Source organism: Stegastes partitus, unplaced genomic scaffold (assembly GCF_000690725.1).
Source record: "Stegastes partitus isolate 25-593 unplaced genomic scaffold, Stegastes_partitus-1.0.2 Scaffold261, whole genome shotgun sequence".
NCBI lineage: Eukaryota > Metazoa > Chordata > Actinopteri > Pomacentridae > Stegastes > Stegastes partitus.
The window spans coordinates 95623-118351 of NW_007577992.1; the positions used below are offsets into that span (position 1 = coordinate 95623).

Below are 22729 nucleotides of genomic sequence, written 5' to 3' on the forward strand. Positions count from 1 at the left end.
TGGAGATGGCATTAACCCCTGTGGTGGGCCCATATAGCCTTAACAGGGAAGGCAACAGTCCCTGGAATAGCAAACATTTACAAGTGCCATAACGTACTAGAACGAATGAGGAAGAGGAAGAACTTGGCCGGAGAAGTTAGCTGACCTTATAAAATGTCTGGCTGCTCAGCTGCTCTGCTGCCTGTTGGGCAGGCTGTTGATGTCTGAACGGTGACATGATTTAAGGCTAAATTAGTATTCATCACACTAGTCACAAGCCATTAATCTAATATCCCCAACATGAAATGATATGCAAATTGCTGCCCATTGTAATGCTGCACCATACGCCAGTGCTTCAAAATGGCCACTGCGGCATCTACATCATAAGTTCAGCACACTGAAAAAAATATACGTGCTCTATCTTGCCTCCACATGAAAATGCAGCTGGTCTCAAAACTGCCTGCATTATATATGAATTTTCTTTGGCAGGTGCTTATATGTACAACTTCAAGACATACTGTATATTGTAGATATTGCAGATAGGGGCCCAGAGGCAACTGTCAACTGCTGTTATTTACAAAGATGTGGTGTGGAAAATATTGTTTACATATGTGTGGCACATTATTTCAGGTAATACGCGGCCCAAAATATATCTTTTAATGTCTTGCAAGCTTAAAAGAAGGCTGTGAAATGGTTTGTGCTCATTGATGGAGAATGGTTGCTGCTTGAATTCACTTGGTTACAAAGGACTGCAGAGGCGTCAAATGATTCAGAAGAGCATAGATACATTTAATAAACAGTTAAATGCTTGGTTTGTTCAAAATATATCAGCAAAAAGTGGAAACTGAAAAGCTTAAATGTTGCTTAATGAACAGGAACAGAGCAGTAACAACATTTCGGCACCTGCAACGCTGTCCTGATACCTGTGCAGGCTGCAGCATCTCCATACAAAAAACTGATTCGTACTAACCACAGTCTCGCTCTCTGTGACTAACTAACTTCAAATCAACTCTCGTTGTTTGCACAGTCCAAGCTACGTCTATCTTCAATGACAAGAACATTGAGTCTTACAACAGATGGTATGGCGTCCACAGAGCCCTGATCTCAACATCATGGAGTCAGTCTGGGATTTCATGAAGAGACAGAAGAAACTGAGACAGCCTGAATCCACAGGAGAACTGTGGTGAGTTCTCCAAGACGCTTGGAACAACCTGCCTGCCAAGACACTTGTTTTCATGATGAAAATCAAGATTAACATGTCCATATGGTGTTTTTAAATTATTTTTTAAATATATATGCATACATGCAGTTCCTACTTGCAGTGTACCAAAGGCAGTCTCAAAAATATAGATTCAGAATTTCAGGGTTTCATATGTAACAAACTGAAGACCAACCCAAACCAATCCTCTCAACGTTTTAGGGGTTTATTTAATGACCAAAGAGGTACTTCTAAGATAAGGGTTGGTCTGACTAAATATTGACTTTGTTATTATTCAGGTCACCACACTTTGAATTCATTTCAATGATTAAATCAAACTATGCATGTACTGTTTTTGAAAGCATCCTCACTTTACTGTTAGGGCCTGAAACTACTGCACAGTACTACACTGCATTTCTGGCTACATGTCCACCCACACAATAAAGTCTAACAGAATCATTTTGTAAATGATTTCCAATACTCCTAGCACTGATATATCCCTCTGATATTGCTCTCACAAGGTGTAGGCATTTTGATAAACCAATAAAGGCCAACAGTATAAATAATTTGAAAAATGTTAATTCTGGATAAGCGTTGTATATATAAACTTATTCCTACCTACAGTTAAACATCTAGACAAGAGGATTTGGGAATAAATTAAACTTGACTATTAACATTCTTCTTGTACTCCGTATTTTCAAGATTAACATGTCCATATGTCCATGTCCATATATTCAGTGGGACAAGTAATATTTGCATGTTTGTATTGACACTCATATTGATCTGGCTGTACACAGAGCATTAATGTGCCGAAGATCAATGCATATGCCTACAGGTGCAATCATCAATAAATTCATTTTTTACTTCATGAATCATTAGATATAAATAATGTAATAGCAGTTGCTGCATTATAATTTGATATTCCATATATTCCAAACATGGACACATTGAGTTCTATCAAGATGTCAGTCTGACACAACAATATACCTCGACAATGTTTTTTCACACCTCGCCATAGTACGGTAAAAGGACACCAGAGGACAATTGTTTCTGGCGTTGTGCCTGGCTTTGAGGCCGAGGCCAGGGTCTGAGCTGTGTCGAGGAATATGCCTCATGACAGATGCTCGGGAGACATGGGCCACGGCGGAGGTCCAGGGAGAGCAATTAGCACAAACGAAGCGGCTATGTCATTAGCTGGTCTTTATTAGCCTCAGTGATCAGTTCAGAGGCCATTAGTCTCCTGTGATCTGAGACTACCCTGGTTGGCTCGGACCATTACTGGCGTGTTTGTGATGTACAGTGTTTCATGGTGGTGAAACCCGTGTATTGCTTTCCATTCATTAAAACTGAACATCAGTTGGTTACTGATGCTCATCTCTGATAGCATGAACGTGATGCAGTTTGGCACGGCCAGGACCAAGAACAATACAATACTGGGTATTCAACTGATAACAAACCATGTCAGTGTTTGAACTTCTAGTAGTTTCTGTTTTTCCTGGCTTGCTATGTAAAAAAAACAAAAAAAAAACAAGGGTGGATAAACTCCTGTCATCTGTCATGCATGCGTGCCAGTTAACCATCATGTACACTTCTCCCACTTTAATTGATAAATTCAACAATATACTGATGTTATTTGCCGCACTTTATTAGTTTGCCCATGTAGAACATTATTGGCCTGTTAGGAAATCAGGGCTTTCGGTGTACAAAAACACTTGAGGGCTTTTAGTTTGAAATGCTTACAGGGAGTGTAATCCAGTAACTTTAACAGGGCAGACAGGAGCAGATCAAAATGAGGCTTTGTACTAAAATAAAACCAGTTATATTTTTATTAAAAATAAGGGCCTGCTCTGCAGTGGAGGTGAATAAATGCCCCGGTCACTATTTGAGGAAATATGGTATTTGAAGTACCTCGTCTACTCAAACATCCCACCCTGCTGGGAATGGTAGTACAGAACATCTCGCTCTGTACGTCGTGTGATATCACTGACTGGTAGAGGGCTCCGGGACATCTTCTTGTACACCTCTCTTCTCTGACCTGTGTTGCATGCTGGGAAAGAGCCGCCCTGTGTGTTGTTCCTGTCTTTTGCCTCCTTGGCCCTGAGAGACTTCCCTGCTAATGTTCTCCTCCTGTTTTACAACAGTACTTCCTGGAACAGCCCCCCTACTAGTCATCAGATGCTACATTAAGGGAGCACTCTGAAGTCTTCCTCCACCACTAAGGGCCCCTGATAAATAACTTATGGGGGAGAGGATTCAAAACATCTCTCCTATTACTAGCCTCGATTCATTTTTTACGTCCCTCGAGCCCCCCATCTGTCCTGCACTTCAAACGCATCTGAATGCTCTGAGATACTTTCCCTACTCTATCCTGAGGGATCCATGCGAAGGTAGAGAAGGAGGGGAGGCAGGGATGTGTGTTGGGGGGGGGAGGAGGTGGTGGAAAGAAAAGGAATATGACAAAGCCAGGAGCTTTGAGCAGCAGAATGTGCCGAAAGCATCTCTTCCATCACCTTCCTTTCTGACTATTCTCCACGGAGGGGAAGAAAGAAAGCATTTGAAGGAGTGGGAGAGAAAGGAGGAGGGAGGGAAAGATTTGTGGTTGAAGCGTCATGGTCCGGCTCAGAGCTGCCACTCTCTGTCAAATTATAACACGTCCAACAACTCAGCTTTTTCTCATTCGCAATTACAAATTAGTCCATTAGGCTGTCGGCTGCCTGTCCTTTCTCTTCCATGCGCTGGGAGGGGATTTATGTGTGTAGGCCCATAAGGGTGGGCAGAGGGAGGAGAGCAGATGGGAGGGGACCTTCCCTGGGTGGAAGACGGCAGTTTTCAAGTCACATAACGAGACAAACAAGCAAACCAACAGTTGTAATTTGATGTGATGTCGACAGTAATTGTCTTTGATGCCATGGGTAGGCGCGAGGGTGGAATGGGGGCTCAGCGGGTTGGCCTTGAAGTGGTAGTTATGGAATATAAATTGGGACTGCTTGTTTTCAGAAGGTAGGAAAAACAATATATGCGCCCATTTTTGCAAGGGCATCACGGCGGCGTTTTAGTCAACCACCCTATCAGCTTAAATGGATTTTAAATTAGCAGTGAGAGCATGCCTAACAACATATCTTGCCTGAAAAGAGCCCACTCTGCAGAGTGAAAGGCATACGTGTGACATGTATAGATTTTGATGGAGTCAAGATGGCTTTTACTGATCCCTTTTATTGATACCATGAATTTTTCCCAGCTTTTGAATCAGGCCTATTCACCGTTCAAGTAAATTCAATTTGAGCTCCAGATCAAAGATGTGCATGGGACCACTTTAGTGTAAGGTAATATTACCTGGGAGACACTTATTTAAAAGGTGACGATCAATTTAAGTAACATCACTACAAATCACATAAAAATGCAATTATTCTGCCTTTCCCCTTAATGAATCATCAGGACTTCTCGCCAACATGTGCATTTGTAAAGCTTAAGGTTAGCACCTCTGAGAGGGAATTCATTACTGAGCAAGCCCATGTCTTTCCACTGAATGGACCTCTCTTATGACTATACTGATAGAGATTACTATTCATGCACTTTGAGCTTCACTCGATACTTGATTCACACTAAGGCCGACTGTTTCTCCCTCCTAACCGCTACTGCAGCAAGTTACTAAATGTCAATGCCCAGATGACTATTTCTGCCTTAAACAGGGCCCTGTGTATCTAGGTGAAAAGCGTAACCACAGAGTCTTGAATTAATAAAGTCGGCCTCATTTTATCACTAGGAGAGCAAAGCTAATGAAATCATGCAGGAATTAAGTTGTTTAAGGGCTAAACTCTGGTTCTTGGCGAACGATAATGAGCATGCTATGTGGGAACCCCCCTCCAACCTCCCCAGTCTATGTTGAGCTACTAACACTGCTTTCATCCTGCCGGTCCGCAAACAAAAGACACAAGCAAGTCTTTCAAAGGACAAATACAGTGTGGGGGGTTTTTCGGGGGAGCCAGGGTGAACTTAACAAGCAGGGATCTTACAGATTTAAAGGTACTGCTAAAAATTTATGGAGGCATGTTTGGATGAGGGCCACGGTGAACAGCTTGGCCAGCTGAGCAACATCACAGCGGGATGCCTAATAAGCCTTGCGCAATTTTTCACCCCATATTTTATCAATAAAAAAGCAGTTTAAACAGCCTCCCCCCCGAACCGCAGCCGCTGCACTGCCTGCCATCTGGAGCCCTCTTTCATTTTATAATCCAACTGTCATTAAAATGCTTCTTGGCAGTTTACAGCTCGTTCCCCCTGTGCAGATGTGGAAGCGATCTTCAGACGGGGCCCTCTGATCAAAGTGTTCGCTGCTGTCAGGCAGAACACTTACCACCCCCAGGCTACCTTCCAGTCCTATCTGGACTTAATGCCTCCCATTATTTATTTATTTCCACACTTCTGTATTTATCAGGTGCACCACTCCCAGCAGAGTTCAGGTCAGCTCCAGAAGCTGGCAGTGCTTGCCTAGAGGTTACAGCAGCCGGATCGGACGAGGGAGGTTGCAGGCTAGAAATGCTGCTAGAGGTGCTGTTAATCAAAGCGTGTAACCCTCGCCATACAAACTGGTGAAGTTCACCAACAGCTAAAAGTAGATAGCTAAAAGGAAATGATAACAAGACAGCAAAGCTATTTCTGGTGGCTGCATGAAACTTGGCTGAAAAGTTTTTAGGATCCGCAGCCAACAACACATTAAAATAAACTTTCAGGTTAAAAGCAATAAATTATTTTCAATACTTTGTCCGTTTGATAAAGAAATATAATCCTCTCAATCATGCGGCGAGGTGGATAATGAAATGGCACTACTTGTGCTCATTTCTGATAATATTTCATCTACAAATGTGCTCATTAGACTGAAATTTCATTGTCAACACAATGCACACTTCTTGTGTGTAGGATTTCAGTCCTGCCAATAAAAACACCAATAGTGCACAAACACAACCAAACCACCGGACTGTATTTGAGTAGAGAATGAAATAATCATATGCATGCCAAAGTACTGAAAACAAATATTAAAAAATATTGTAACATACATCACTGCTGTAAGTCACTAACGAGAGATAAACGTGAGCTCTGGAACCTAATAATGAGCGTTTTTGGCAGCAGACACAAAGGTGATGGCAGTGGGTCGAACCATTGGCAGTGTCTCTGTATCATATCATGCTGCCACATTCACTGTGTGCACATGCTTGACTTGCAGGCTGCCCAGCGACCCGCGGCCTCCTCACTGATGTGGCGCAGCGCGCATGGCGTTAATGCTCCGACCGGGTGTTGATTGAGCTCCCCTAAAGCCAGTGACGCATGTTGCCTTTGTTTGGCAGCCGTCCCGGTGTAAGAACTGGGGCCATATTCCGCCTGTCAGTGCCATGTGTTCGCTCTCCTCAGAGCACAGCGGCTGATGCCACTCAACCACCACCCCCCTACCTCCCACCCTCTGGCATCTCTGTGGGCACCCCAGGCCTAGCAGGTCTGCACTAATGAAGTCAAATTAATTTAATGGATGCCCATGCCGCCTGCGTCTGTGGTGCTTGGCAGGGGGACCGTTTTAATGCTGGTCTCTGTCTGTGGCTCCAAACCTCATACATATCCAAGAGCTGCTATACCTCTTCCGTGTGTCAAGCTGAAACTGACAAGCATATCAGCTTCAGTTGCGCCAATGTGCCCTGCATGACTCAGAATTGGTCTTCAGTGCCCATAGAAACTATGGCAGGAAGAGTTCCACAGTTAACTTTGGAGAGAGAGGCCAGGTGTGCTCACTAATTAAAGCTCAGTGAAACGATGGGGAGAAGGGAAAATAACTGGCAATGGGCACATGAATGACAGCCATCATTAATATATGCTTCCTTCTGCCCCTGAGCCTAAAAATCCCTGTTAACTTTTATGGAGGACACAATAATTATTTTTTTCCTGTAATCTTTGAAGCCCTGTACCTTTTCCCCTGGCTGGCACAGATCAAAGCAGGCTGGTTTTGTGCATAAGGGACTGCCGTGGCTGGGGTTTCTGGTTTAATTGAAGGCAGCTGGCCCCTGTGTGTGTTTGGGCCTGATCTCAGCGTGCTCTCCGGGGTTCTCAGCTTTCCACATCACATACACATTCGCCCACGGAAAGTTCCCTCCAGAGCCCAAGTGACGCGAGGACCTGCAGGGCTTGAGGTCTGGCAGTTGCCAGCCCATCCACAGGCATCTGAGTGTTTAGAATGACTTGGAGATGCTCAAGTGGTTTGCAAAAGAAAGATGAAATATGCTCCTCTCAGTGGGTGGGAGAGAGGCTCAGCGCTCACTTCCTTTATTGTCCATCATCACCACTATGAGGGCTGCAGATGATCCTTCTGTAACGACGCAAGGTCGTGAAACTTGGCCTCAGTAGGAAATACTTGGCAACTGGAGACAAAATACAGAACTTCAAGAAATAACTCGGGCCTATGATTTCATGATTAATGTGTGTTGATATTTCTTGTAAAATTTCTCCAAAAAATATGACTAGTATTCTACATTGCTGACTGGCCTCTTTGTATGAGGAGGGAATTGAGGCTCTCTAAACATTCTTTTCGCAGCCACAGTGGACCTAAACTCCATTTACTGATGTATTTCTGGCCAAAGAGGAAGCAACGCTTCTTCAGGGAAACATTATCCACGATGGCACTGATTCCTAATAACAACAGGGAATTCTATATTTATTCCTGATTGCATATGCCATTTGTTGTGGAGGAAAAGCAAGTCCTCTTGCATTAAGAAGTCTTGTGCAGACAAGCCAAGGCTGGGACAGACATGAGTCTTGGTGTGCCAGCTCTAAACGCACACAAAGTCTGTCTTCCATTTCCAGCCAGAAGAAATGTGTAAGTAATTACAGTCCAACCATGTTTATTGAATAAAAACCCACTTAGGCATTATGTTTATGCACGATCAGAAACACTCAAATCTTACATCCACGTACACAAAAACATTTGTGTCTTTTTCTCTTTCCACAGAACATCTGCACCCAATATGGAGTCAATTTTACTTTTATTACTCATGTGGAAAAATGTATATAGTGCTTGGATTGTTATTCAAACACAGGCCACTTGAAAAACAATGAATGCTGTGCCATGCTGGCTTGGAGCACAGTGGACACACACTTAGCACGGGGTTAGTCAGTGTAGCTGCCTGTTTAACGCCGTGACACACATTTACATTGAGATTACTGCCTGCATGATGTGCTATGCTTTACTTGCAATTAAGTGGATGTGCATTAACTTCTGTAAGAGTGCGTCACTCAAAAGGGTATCCATAAAGACACTTCACGTGAACTACATTAAGGAGGTATTATGTTTGATATTGCATTTTTTTATTTAATTACTTTTGAAGGTGGATGAAGTTATGCTACCAATAAAAAGCTCTTTCCATTGCACAGTCATTTTATTCTTTGTTATTATTGGAAATGCGTCTATTAATGAAAGCAGATGCATACTTTAATTTGAATTACTACACATCACCTGTTAACTGTGGGGACATCAAAAAAATATGGTGTCTGAAAATAATTTAATGTACTCGTGTAATTGTCTTCCAATGTGCAACAGATGCGACTCACTGCGGCACCACAGCTGGCGAAAGACCTCGCGTGTCTTCTTTGATATGGCCTGCCATGCTTTCTCTATCACCGTATCATTGAACTGACGAGATCTCTAGCAGAAAATTGCTCAATCGAGCGTTTCACCTGACCATTGCTGAAAACTCTCCTATTACAGAACCAGGGCTCTCAGGTGAGAAAAACAGTGTTTGAAGAAAACCACCTCTAAAAATGGATCTAGTGCAGGTGGAGGAAAAACACATACCAAAACCTGGTGTTCATTGAGGCAACAATAACTCCTTCAATAACAATGATCACAAGCTGTTGAGCATGGCTGAGTGGTGACAGGATTTTCTCAAAGAGTTAGCAGAGCACTGGTGTTTCAAAGACAGAAGGGTTGGGTGTGCGTTATGATTTTAACAGAACAAAGGGATGACTATTTGTTCTATTAACACTCTGCCAACACAAACAGCCTCTCTGAAAGAAGGCAGTAAGTGAAAGAAGATTATAGTCTTGATGCCATGCTATGTTTTCACACCTCCCCTGCTCTGAGTGGCTGGCGTGGTCCCGCTTGCCACAACCCTTTTATTTTCATCTGCGATGCCAACATCGGCGCTAACCTTTAAGAAGGAATCTGGACCCCGGTATTGGGTGCTGTGCCATCAATGACGCCACGGCAATGCTGACTGTCCCTGCGTTGCCGTATGACGTGCATTGCTAGTGACAAGCTGTCTTTGCTGATGTCAGTTGGCTGTGTCTGCTGGCTGGCCCTGCAGAAGCTCCAAGTCTTTCTCTGTCATCACGCCTCTTCTTCCCAACATGCACTGGGGCTGGTTTTCACCGCTGAGCGTGCCCTTACACTCACTTGCCTCCGAGCTTGTACACAAACGCGCGCACACATCACATGCTGCTGAGACTAAGGGCGTCCTTCTTCACTTCAGAGGCAAATCCAAATGTGCTCCCTGATCACAGCATACTTGTGCGCTAAATGTACAACAGATGCACTGCTTGACAACCACACAAAGGGGGAAAAAAAAAAAAACATTAGCCTGCAGAGCACACATGAGTTGGAGCTGACCATAAATGACAGCATGTTGCAACCAGCCCGGTATAAATCAAAGAGATAAGTGTTTCCAGGTTCATTGTAATAGCGAGATGTGAGGAACATCATGAGACCACCTGATGGACAACGTGTTTGTTCCTGGCTGATCTACAAAGCTAAAAGTCATAGTTATTTTTCCGAAAGAAGTTGATTATAGCATAACTAATCTCAACTGTAATCATCAAACTTACAGGAAGCTTTGCGTTACTGAAATTAGGGAGGGGATAGTTAATCTTTGCAGTTCACACTTTCTTCTTACCCTTTTCTGTTTTGTTTTACCTTCGGGCTCAGCCAGAAAGTGAAAACCATGGTGAAAAGAGGAAGGAACTGAGTAAGAAGGGGAAAAAAAGAAGTGAAGGAAGGAAGGAGAGAGAAAGACAAAGGCAAGAGGAGAAAAATGACATCTCCATATTAAGGCCTGTGTTGCCGGTGTCAGTTCTAATTTCACAGTGCCTGTGGGGAGCTGAATGCAACCAGTCAGCTCTGGTCTCATCTCGTTCCTCCTCCATTTTGAATCAGGGCCGACGAATCCCAAGCTGGGGGGAAAGGAATATTACTGGCAAATTGGTTTTAGATTAAAGGAGGTGGCGAGGCATTCTGCTTTCTCAGCTCTTTCCCAGGTGCACTTAATCTAATTTCATTAAAGAGATGAGGACGGATGATCACTTGTGTCGAAACATTAAGCCGGTCCATTTTTTCCGTCCATAAAAAAATGTTAAGGTTGTCAGCAGCCCAGTGGGTGGCCTATTTGTTATTGAATATGATGACTCGAGGAGACCAATCTGGTCTTGCAAAGCAGCGGGGGTTGAGGAGGGGTACGTAGGAGGGGGAAAATATCTACATGAATGTAATGTCTATTATTATTGGCTTTTTCTTTTCCAAGACGGTGACAGACGAGAAGACTTAAAGAATGACAACACTGGTACTGACAAATAGGAAGCAGGCAGTAAATAAAGCAGAACAGACACAAGAGAGGATGAGATTTCAAGAAAAAAAGAACACAGAGGTGACGGCAGCCGTGGTGTCAACGGATATGTTTAAATCCCCACAGCATCCTTGTTTTGCGTTGCGGGCGCACAGCAAGCTTTACAAGGCGTACCCCCCAATACATCAGTTGGGAGGATACCACAAGCTGACGAGCCATTACTGATAAGCCAGTAGAGAAGCTCGGACGTGGTGATATGGCATTCATTCTGCAAACTGCAGGGAGATAAGGAGCTAGAGGAGGAATTAATGTGTCAATCAGAGCCTGTGTGCTGCCCTGGCAGATGAGTATACCAGAGCCATAAAAGAGCTCATAGACAGGATGTGGTAATGGTCCTTGGAGACTCCCCCGGAGACAGATACACTTTCTGCTGAGTGACTGCTCGGCAAATAGGACCAAATAGAATTAGCCGACCTGGGTGTCCTCCGCTGTGGCTATGGTGATGTGGCGCTGGTAACTCACCTGACACAAGGCCGCTGCGTTAACGCTTCGCATACAGACAGACAGCCACTGTAATATTTGCACAGGAGAAAGAATACAGAGGAAATTGGAGGAGCCGGCGAGGATGGCAAAGTGGGGCCTAATGGAGATAGGATGACACTCCAGGAGAGTGCATGAACAAACCGAGAAGGGATAAATCCCACTCTATTTTTTCTGTGCCCCTCCAATGAAAGAAAATGACCATCTTGACTTGGAGTATCTCAGACATGTCAGGGGTTGGCAGGGTTGAATGCTTCATAGATTACAGGTGGAACACGGATGGATGGAAACAGATTTTCTACATTTCTAGCAGCTGAAAATAGACTTTGAGTTACATATCTGCAGCTATGAAACTGAAATTTGTATAGGTTAAGCTCAACTAAGTTAACTGCTTAATCCTGATTTCAAATAATAAACCAGCAAGAGGAAAAAATGAATCGTTGACGCAAAACTATTGAATCGACCCGACTGAAAATTCACAAAAGACAAAGAAAAACATCTAAGATATATGTTAAATAATACATCTCATTACATCAATTATACCAAACACTAAATTTATAACACCAGACAGATGTCACCGTCACACAAAAACAACCATTTATTAAACGCATTTGTTTTGTGAGACACTGTACAGCTACCACATGTTCGGGGGCAAGTCAGTACATTTTCATCACTTGACAGTCACACAGAGACATTTAGCGGCTCACAGTCTTTGGACGAAGACTACACACTAAATGATGTCCCCACTTCCAAAGCCTGACTTGAAGCATTTTACAATCTAATATGTGGTCAGTTCTATCTTGAGCATGTAATTTAGTGTAGCTCTGCACAAACACACCAAGTGCTGCCTCAAAGACAGTAAAAACAGAGCAAACACTGTTCTCCATATAGGTCTACTAATTATGTGGATCTTCCTGAAGGGTGTAGACGTAAGGCAATCCAAGGCAAAGGCTGTTTTCCAAACGATACCCTGAATACTTCTTATTGTCAAACATCACATAATCTTGGACATCAGATGACAGGTCTTTCAAGGAGAAACGCAAGTGATGAGAGCACATTACCAAGATAGTGATGGCTTGTTTTGTCGAGGCTAGCCCATCTACATAAAGCTTCCCCTCTCAGCAGCCTCGTACCGAACCAGAGGTGACCTGGTAATCTCCAAAGAATTCGAGTCTGACATGTTCTCGAAACAGATCACCGCATGCTATCTCCAACGTTGCTTTGATACGAGCGAGCTTCACAAGGCGCAGCAATTTAAACTGACTTTGCTGTAGCAACTCGTCGGTGTTATTCAAATACAGTGTAACTGATTGCACCCCGGGGGCACACCTGGAAGCAATATTCTAATTAAGTTAATCTGTGAAATCCTGACAATGTGGGTGTTCAGGTGGCTGGTAATCTGATGTGAAAGGAGTCTTTGTTTTCACTGGAAAGATACGGGAGGAGCTGGCACCTGTTTCACTAAAACGTTGCAGAAAATTATCACTGTCGAGTTATCCTGAGTGCAGGCAATTACAAATGACAGTGTTTGTCTTTCTCCTCATGGAACCCAATTTTAACACCGTCGCCTTTTTTTTTCCCTGTTTCTGGTGATGGCCTGTCAAATTATTTTTTCCCCCATTCTTCTCCTTTCCTCTGCAATTTGATATGGATGATTTGCAACTCTCATCACCTTGATTATGGTAATATGTGTTTCTGAGGGAATGAGAAGGTCAGCGCTGCTACAGCCTTTATCCAGATGTTATTTTCTTCTTGCACTCTTGTAGAATACCTGCATATCAAAAGTGTCTCTTCAAAGAATCCACACTAGTGAAGCTTGTTTTGGAATTCTACGGTTGTTCAGTTAAATTTCCTATTGGCCACAATTGAAAACTTTTGTCGAACACCTCTGCTCCTGGGAATGGAACACTGCCATCATTAGAACAATAGAAAATATCAACTTACCTTTGTGCCCCCATTTTGACTTAAATCTAAAATATTTATTACTTTGGTGCTGTCTTTGTTGAAGTATTTAGCTGATGGTATTCTACTAGTCTTGTCTGATTTCACACTGATTGCCCCTGTGTATGTTATGTTCCTGTGTTCCAAAGTCTTAGTCCTATCACATGTTGCTTACTGATGCCAAGTTAATGTTAGCTAGCAGCAATCTAAAAGAAATATTTAAAAAATATATAGGTATAATGAAAACATGATATGTTTGAGCTCAATTACAGACCTATACTGATTAGTTCTTTAGTGGGCACTAAAGCACAGGTTCACATGAGGAGGTTTTCCACTGCATCAGCTCGTTGCAGGCAAGTTAGCACCTTTCTGTTTCCACTGCGGTGTAGGATCCCACAGCTTTGACTGTGAAGTTAATGCCAAGTACGCCAAAGCAACGGCAAATTGTATTTACTGGAAGTAACTCCAGTTGATCAGCGAGTAGGAAATCGAACAGTGGAGGTTTGTTATGTTAGCCTATAAGGGAAATTCTACGTTGTTGATGGTTATGTTTGAGAGGAGATGACTGCTATATGAGGGCATCAAGAGGGCAGAAAAATTAAACTTGCTGTCCTCAACAGTTTTTCACAGCAGCTCAGAAGTACCTATTATGTAGTTGGTACTTTTGGTTCCCCAAAAAACAGCCCTAAAAGAGGCTCTACATGGGCAATTCCTGCAGTCAGAACATGCAAAATGATTTGGACCGCCCTAAAACGACCTGAAAGATCCTGCAAGAAAAAGTGTTATTGTTTCAAATCTATGATAAAGTAATACTGACACGTATGTTCATTGAAAAAAAAAAGCTGATCGTTGTAAAGTTTCTTCCTGATTTTAATGTAATGTGGATTTGGTTCCCTTTCACTTCCACTGAAACTGTTTTGTGTCCATTTTCAGTTTTCAGTATGTGGACAAGAGGAATAATTACAGTGACTCATAACTTTATCAGTGTACATATAGACATGTCAGTATTGTTTTAAGATACTCCTGAAAAAAATATGACTAAATGCTTTAAGCTCTATAAGTGAAAACTTTAGAACTAAAAATGGAAAATAAGAACTGAGAGCAAAGTTTGAAGAGACATGAAAGAGCAAGTAATGTATCTAAGAGCGGAAATCAATAGTTTTATTCAGGATAAATTGGTAATTTGCAATTTTTTGTGTAATACACTTGCAGTACAATTTTTTTGCTGCCGATGGTTTGGGATAAATGGTTCAGGTCTTGTGTTAAATCAATTGTTTTCGTTGTTTTAACTCACAGCACAGTGCAGTGAGTGTGTTTTCACAGCGTGAAGGCAAAGTACCTTGTAATAACAGTGACATTATGACAGTGTTTTTATAAGCTGTTTCACAAGCTAACAATACTGCTTCATGACATGCTAATAACAAGAGTATGAAAAGAATGTGAAGCTGCAATCAGGCTCTGGGACTGTGTAGTAATTGGCACACAGCTCTACAATCAGACAGCTGAAAATTTGGCTGCAGCGTGTAATCGTCCACCATGTCTTGAAATGCATCCCAGTCCACCTAAACTGGCTAAAAGAACTGGTGCCAAACACCAAATATGGAGCTGTTTTTCTGAACAGACAGGCTGACACCTAACCAACAACACAGCTGAGTTTCTGCAAAAATGCCAAAGCACTGCTTGTTTTTTGTCTTGTCTTTCTTTCAGCAATGTTGTTCAGCATTGTGGTATCAAACTTTTATAACATTAAATGTCAAAATTTGTGACACTATATAGGACTGTTATAAGTCTCAAGTAACTGTGCAGAGGGGAAAACAAACCCCTGAAAAGGAAACACTCGGAGAGCTTCCCTCTCTACCCCCCACAGTGATGCCAGGGAGCCGTATGGAGACTGACAGGCCCGCTACGTCTCTCTGTCGTGTCAACTAGCTAGCGCCCTCGGTTCCTTCTCGCTTCAATGAAGAGATAAAAGCCTATTGACTTGCCAGGCTACAGTTAATGCAAATTGGGCCTGCTATCAATGTATTATTTATAGGGAGAGCTGGAGACATTTCCACAGAACTGGGAGCTAAGCTTACAGGAGATTAGGCATGCTATCTCATTCATTTACCAGGGAGTAATTGCTAAACTGTGGAGGAATTAGGATGCGTGAGGTTCCCCAAAGGCGTTTCATCTTGTAACCAGGTGGCTGCCATCAGCCAACCACCTCTAAGTCTGCGACAAACAAATACACAGAGGTGAAAACTGATAGACTACATCTGTTTGATTGTCAATTGGTTAACTTGACAACATTCCTGCGAAAATTGTATGCAGTTTTTTGCAGCACATAAGATACCACATTCACTCAGTGTTTTTAGAGGAATGTTCATAAATGTTATACACTGTCCCATGAGGCCATTCTCCATGAAATCACCCACCCAAAAACTGAAACCACACAAGGAAGCAGCTGACATTTCTGGTTGTCATTTCTGATTAATTTAAGGAAATGGGACATCCTGTGAAAGAAAGCTGCAGTTTTAACAATCAAAAATATTTATTAATTGATTGTTTTCCTCAAATAATTTTGGTTGTTTGGTGCATAAAATGTCAGAAAATGGGGAACAATGTTGATTAGTGTTTCCCACAGCCCAAGATAAAATATGTCTTGTTTTGTCCATAACTCAAAGTCATAGAGGAGTAAAGGAAAATAATAGTACATTTTAAAAAAATTACAAAGCTGGAATTACAGAATTTTGATAAATACATCCCCACAGAATTAATCAAAGTAGTTGTCAATTAACTTAGTACCTGGCAACAAATTAATTCACACATTAATCTTTCCAGCTCTATTATAAAAGAGACTGTACTTCAGATTGTTAAACATCCCTCTTGGCTTTTAGGTTCTTCACTTCAAAACTCAAAAACTGAATTGACCACATAAGATGCACAATCTGGAACTAAGACATTGCAGTCTAGTAAATTAGAAAAAGAAACAGATCGAGGTGATATGCCATGTGATGAGATCAAACGCAGAGACACTAAGTTTACTGTATTAAGCACATGCTATGATCTAGGCTCAATTGTATATGTATGGCACATTCTGGCATAAAGTGTCAGAATATGCCACAATAGGTGCCCTTCCTTTTCACACAAAACAGCAAACTAACACTGAAAAACATTTTCTTCCTGTGCTACATTTCCCTTGTCACTTCCTTGCTCTGTACGATGCAAATGATCAATAGTGGAGCGACCGGCAAAGCGTCTTTTACCCCCTATCTTTTTTCTCTAACAACACACTATGACTGTCTCCCTTCTTTAGTTGAGAGCTCAAATTTGTTATTCACAACTCCCAGCCACTTCATGTGGTGGGTGAATAAACACAGGAAAAGCAGTCCTACCTTGTCGTCAATGTCACTCTCGCTGTCACACTGTAACAGAAAAGAGACAGACACAGGAAATATAAGGAATTATTCATTTGGCTCCCCCCAGTAGCATAATCAGTGCAGATGTTATTTTTGTGTGCAACCTCTCTTTCACTGTCAGCTTTCAGTGCAAACGGCAGAGGATGAAGAGGGAAAGGAGAGTGTGGTAGTCTAAGAGAGTTTTTCAAGTTTCAAAAGGAGCACAGCCGCACAGCACGCAATTCTGGTGTTTCTGACTCAAATTCAATGCTTTAAATTTGCAAAAGATGAGAAAAAAAAGAATAATACTATACACAGGGTTCTATTATAAAGAGCCTGTTCAGTGACTTTGCATTCAGCTGCAGCTTGTCATTTAGCCTTTTAAGTGTGCTTTAAAATTGGACGATAGCATCTCAAGGACACAGAGAGCTTAGGTTCTTTGAATTCTCCAACGCAGTGCCTATTAAGTGTGGTATTTCAAATCCACCTTGTGACAAACCAGTCTTTAATTTGTATGTCAGACTTCTACAGGGATAAAGGAACTGAATAACAAGAGCGGTTGTATTCTGAAATATGGCTTGTCTAGCGTGGCCAAAGGCCAAATCAGCTTCTATTCAGTCAAGAAGTGAAATGGTTTGTCTTCAGCACTTAAAATTTTCATGTCATTTCACCATTCAAATATGCAGTGATCAGGCTCAAATATCTCAAGAAGAAAAAAGAAAAAAGAAAACAAAAAAAAGTGAGAAAAAAGTCAACCCTTGTCACTGACAACTAGATGATGAGAATGCTGCAGATACTGAGAGTCCCAGCCTTTCATTCCAGGTATGTTCATTGGCAAAAAAGTCTTTTCAGCAAAGAATAAAAACATGATTAAACTCACACAAATGCTGAAAAATTACAGCCACCTTTAGTCTAAAAGAATGTGTTAAGTTTAGGTGAAGTCAATAACCCTAACTCACAATTCTTGTTGGATTTTTATTACCACATTCCTCAACTGAAATCCTACTCACAAGACTCTTGCTTCCGTTTCACACATTCATTTGTTGCTAAATGCTCTTGGCTGGTAACTCTCCCTCCCGAGACAATAGATAGTGAAGTTGTGGAAACAGGAGTGGTCGAGCTACAGGCCAGTCCCACTGGACCTCACAGCAGGATGCATGAGGAGCAGAGCAATTCAAGCAAAGAGCCACATAGAGAGAGAGAGAGAGAGAGAGAGAGAGAGAGAGAGAGAGACAGTCCCCTCTGAAAAACTGCCTTCAATCTGTCAATTAAGTCCCTGTGGCAACATATTTAAGTGGACCCTCTTTATTTTGTTTGACTCCCTTTCAGAGCGGGGTACAATGAGGAGGGAGCTGGGTCAATGGAGGCACAGCGGCCCTTTGTTGTGAGTGCGGTGGGTCCAAATGTATAATTAAGTAACGAGAGTAATCAGAGCAAGGGCTCAGTGGCAAAGATCTCTCAGGAGAGGAGAATGGGGGCATGTGTGTTTGGGGGGGTCCATGCCTCATGATTCGTCCTGCTATGCAAAGACAAGAGATACAACAGAAGTCCTTGCTGGCAGGAGTTTGAAGTGAAAAACAATGTGACTCAACCCTTTCGAAGAGGGCATTGTTGTGCTTGCATCACTAGCAACAGCATAACGACTCCAAGAAACGGTTGGGCTCCTATTGTTCATACTTAAGTATTCTTATACAAGACATAGAACAAGAAAGTACACTTGTTGAATGGTAAATAATCATGTGAAAATAGAGGTAGAAATGAATGGCTTTTTGACATATTTGGAAAAGGAAATAATTTAACCTCTTTCAAACAGTGCCTACAGATAAAGAGCGTGATCAAGAAGATTGGAGACTACACATACAAAAAGTGAAAACTGTATGTGATCTAAATTCGGCAACCCTCCCCTTCAACATAGTCTTCTCCTGCTGTGATACTTCGCTCCCAGCACTCCTGCCACATTTGGAACACTCTTTGGAAGCCCTGTTCTGTATTCACATCAAGCCCCATTGGCTGGATCTCTTCCACTGTGTCAAAATGGTGACCCTTCAACTTGTATTGCGTTGTGGGAAAGATTATTGTGTTGGTGCAGCAAAAAAGCAACCACATTTCCAAAAACTATGCATGTGCGATGGTATACAGAATACTGAAGGTTGTTTGGGCTGGATGTTGTCTCAGACGCCTTAGAACGCTGCAGTAGATTTTGATACTGACCCTGTGGGCTCTTTCACTGAAACATTGCTGTTTGGTCTCTGGGTCGTAGCCATAGAAACAACACCAGTCACCAGTGATGATCCTCAACTCGAAGGTTAGGTCAGTTTGACACCAAATTTGATTTGCTCTCTGCACAAGTTTGTGGTCCATGGTGAAGTCGCAAATGTATACCTGCAAGTGACTTCAAGAGGGGGTTGTAAACATGGCAGGAGCACTGGTAGCAGTGTATTGTTGCACTAGAAGACCACTTTCAAAGAGGGAGAAGCCAAATTAAATCAGGTATGGTTTTTACTTGTTATATTCAGCCTCAAAGTGACTATATTGTTCGTAAACTTGAACAACACCACAAGGTGAATTTAGGCTTTTGATCACTTATTCAAAAAAAATAATATTAACTGAACTTTAGATTTTGAATAAGATCCAAGATTCAAGATCTTGAATCTTATTTTTTTTAAAAAGACAGAATATCCTTCTGTGGAATGATTGTCTATCAGTCTTTGAGATTGGTTTACAGAACATTTTGACCAGTCCTTCTGTTTGAGCTGTTTGAGGGTTTTCTTGCATGTAGTTCCCCTTTCAGGTTCTCCCCAAACACATTTCAATGGAATTCAAATCTGAGATTTGACTAGGCCACTCTCCACTTCTTCTTTCTCAGTCATTCCTTGGTGGATTTACTTTGTTCTTAGGATCATTATCCTGCTAAAATGTCCACTTAGGGTTCAACTTCAACTTACGTTCAGACGACCTGACATTATCTTCAAACACTCTTTGATATTATTACGGATTCAAAGTTAATTGAATGATTGCAAACTTCCTAGTTCCTGAGGCAAGACAGCAGCTACCAGAACGTTCCCAAACCATGTGAGGGGTTTTCTCTGGAAAAGTTATCTTTGGTCTCTACCGAATATGTCTACTGTTACTGTAGCCAAACCACTTTATCTTTGATTCTATCAATGAGTCCAGAGCACATTATTCTAAAAGGTCTGCCCTTTGCCTGTATGTTCAGTAAGAAACTTTAGTTTTGCTCTAATGTTCTTTTTGGACAGCAAGGGCTTTTTTGTCTGGCACGCCTCCTGTGGAAGTGAAATTTGTTCAATCTCTTTCTGATTTTTAGACACATGCACTTTGACACCAACAGCTGCTAGAGCTACCTGAAGATCCTGTGATGAAATGTGGGGTTCCTGGAGACTTGCACTGGTCTGCTCTTGCTCTTGAACTCAACAAATTGCCAGTCATCTGAAATCTATGACACTTGTAGGGGATTTTCCTTACAGTGGGATGAATGATTTATTCAAATAATCCTTTGCCAGACTCACAGACATGCACAACCTTTTTTTTTTTTGAAAGCCTTAGAGATCTCTTTAGATCTTGACATGATGACACCACATAGTTCACTGTCTATAGTGCTAAATAAGATGGCTTCCACCTGTCTCTGTCTAAGGAGGTTCTAACCACCGACATCTAATCTGGAACCCCTAAAATTTAGTTAAAAGATGAAAAAGAGGCTTAAGCACCAAATGTCTGCCATGCATCATATGTCAAAAAACCCATCAATTTCCATGAGATTTACTTACACTTCACATGACTGAGTACAGAAAAATGGTATGCTCAGTATCGGAATGACAAGTTAAAGTTATTCTTGTCTATGAGGCACTAAGCATAAAGAAAAGGAGTGTAAAAAAAATGAGAGTACTACATAGAATATTTAAATGTCATACAAAATAATGTGTTTGTTTGTTCCACATATACAAAATAATCAAGACCGCCTTAGAAGTCCCCCTGATCAGTCAATGTGCGTCACAATAGCAGGATGAAACAGACAGTAGGTTATGAAAATGTGTGTTGTGTAAACTAGTCTAGCTAAACCATGTCTCAAAAGAAGTCTGAGATTTGGCGCCATTTCAACCCTTCAAAGAACAACTCTAAGTTGTATGCAAATTCTGAATGCAAAAATGTGCTTATAATTCAACAGCATGTAAAAAAAAAGCCAACTGCTAAGTTCATATCAGGTATTTCTTAGCAGCGAATGCTGTAAATTAAAAAAAAAAAAAAAAAGTTTCATTTATTTATTCATTTACACATTATTGTAACATTTAAACATCTGTTTGCTTGTTGTCTAATTATTCTGATGAATCCATATGGCAACCTGAAATTATATGTCAGCAAATCAAATAGGCTGAAATTCAAACCTTGCATCATATGCAGATGTCTTTATTGATTTTTAAAATGCTCAGAAATATGTTCCCAAGGCTCTAAAGCGTTTGACTATTTTAATGTGGTAAAAATCATCACTGAAATTCATGCCAACAAATTTTACGATTGCCAGATATGAAAAAAAAAATAGGAGCGAATAATCAAATCATCCTATCCAACAGCCAAATCCAATTCAACTGACTCTGAGTCAATAACAGCCAGAGTAATGACAACTAGCAATAAAAAAAGAAAATAAAACTCTTTACTAGCCTTTATTAGTGGCATGTACTGGGAAATTGAAAACAAAATATTGGCTGCATTTCTATACAACATGTTCTCTTTTTTGTCTTTGGGAATATTCACAAACCTTCAGTTTTGGACTTCTGCTTGTCGAGAGACAATCATTACAGAGTGCAGGGCATTAAGAAAAGAAAGTGGCTTAGATTTCCAGTCAATCAGGTCCCCATTCAGACTGAATTGCCAACCATTTCTATACTGCTAGTTAGGGGTACATCACAACCTGTTATCATCACCCATTTGTTCCCTCACCACTCTGGCTATTTATGTGAAAGAGAAATCACAGTCAAAACAATGTTTCTCTTTATCTTGATCTATGAATTACAACAAAAAGAAAAAGACGGAAAATTGATCCAATCTCCAACGTCGCTCTACCCTCAGGAAATCGGTGTAAATATATTTTTAGCATGCAGCTGAACGGATGACTTCCATCTCACAGTGACGGTGAGCTCCACTCAAATACCGAGAACGAGTTTAAACCCTAGGTGATGGAGATGAACAACTGGCTCGGTCTATTCCCTGGGTGCATGCTTGGCCTTGTTGTTGCAGCAGTAGCCATGACACTAGAGATGAGGCCTCACAAGGCTGGAGTTGGCGAGGAGGAAAAATAATATCAAAAGAGCACAGCATGGTGCTTATCCTTTTACAAGAAGCAAGCACTGCAGCGGAGCGTAAAGAGGAATACTAGCTACGGCTCAGACAGAGGCAGACAGAGACACAGCACAGCAGGGGAGAGAGAGGCAGGTGGAAAGGGGGAACAAAACAACAGTAAGAACAGGCAGGGGGGATGCTATAGAGATGAAGGGATGGGCGGATGGAAGTGGTGTTAGAGCAGTTTTTGGCAGTACTGTATGTGATTGCCCTGTTGGGCTATTGCACTTAGTCCAGTCAAAGGAGGAAATACAATAAAAGTGCAAGATTGACTCACGTTTGAAAGTGCATAGATGTGGTGAGAAGAGGACCACATCATTTAGCACCCTATTCGTCTTTGCCTATCAGCACCAGGGAAACAATTTTTCAGCAAGACTATACAAGAAAGCCAAATGGTGAAAATGCAAAACCACAACCCCAAACAGAAGCCTCCCCAAACAGCACGTCTGGTGGTCAGAAGGGACATTGTTAAAATCGGAGAGATATGCTGCTCACTAAGCTGCCTGACAGGAGCCAAGCCCCCAGTGGTTTGTGTCTCTCATAGATGTTCACAAACCAAACCCCCACCACATCCCCCTCCATAAAAAAAATTGAAGAAAAAAGAAAAAAAAAAAAATCTGGCTAGCTGTTCAGAGGCAGGGAGCAAGCAGCAACATCTGCACCTGGCAACCGCCAGCTACGAAGGGTAACAAGGGACCAGCTTCAGCGGATGGCTCATCCACAACCCTCCCTCCCAGCTTCCCACC

At 41.8% G+C, this 22729-nt stretch overlaps 1 protein-coding gene across 2 annotated transcripts in view; it reads right to left on the minus strand.

Moving 5' to 3' along the window:
- fbrsl1 (fibrosin-like 1) overlaps positions 1-22729 on the minus strand; it is a 311753-nt gene that overhangs the window by 80186 nt on the left and 208838 nt on the right. For both annotated transcript variants that reach the window (XM_008282164.1, XM_008282163.1), the window contains exon 6: positions 16629-16658. In XM_008282164.1, coding sequence (XP_008280386.1) covers positions 16629-16658 — 30 coding nt within the window. The remainder of the gene's footprint in view (positions 1-16628; positions 16659-22729) is intronic.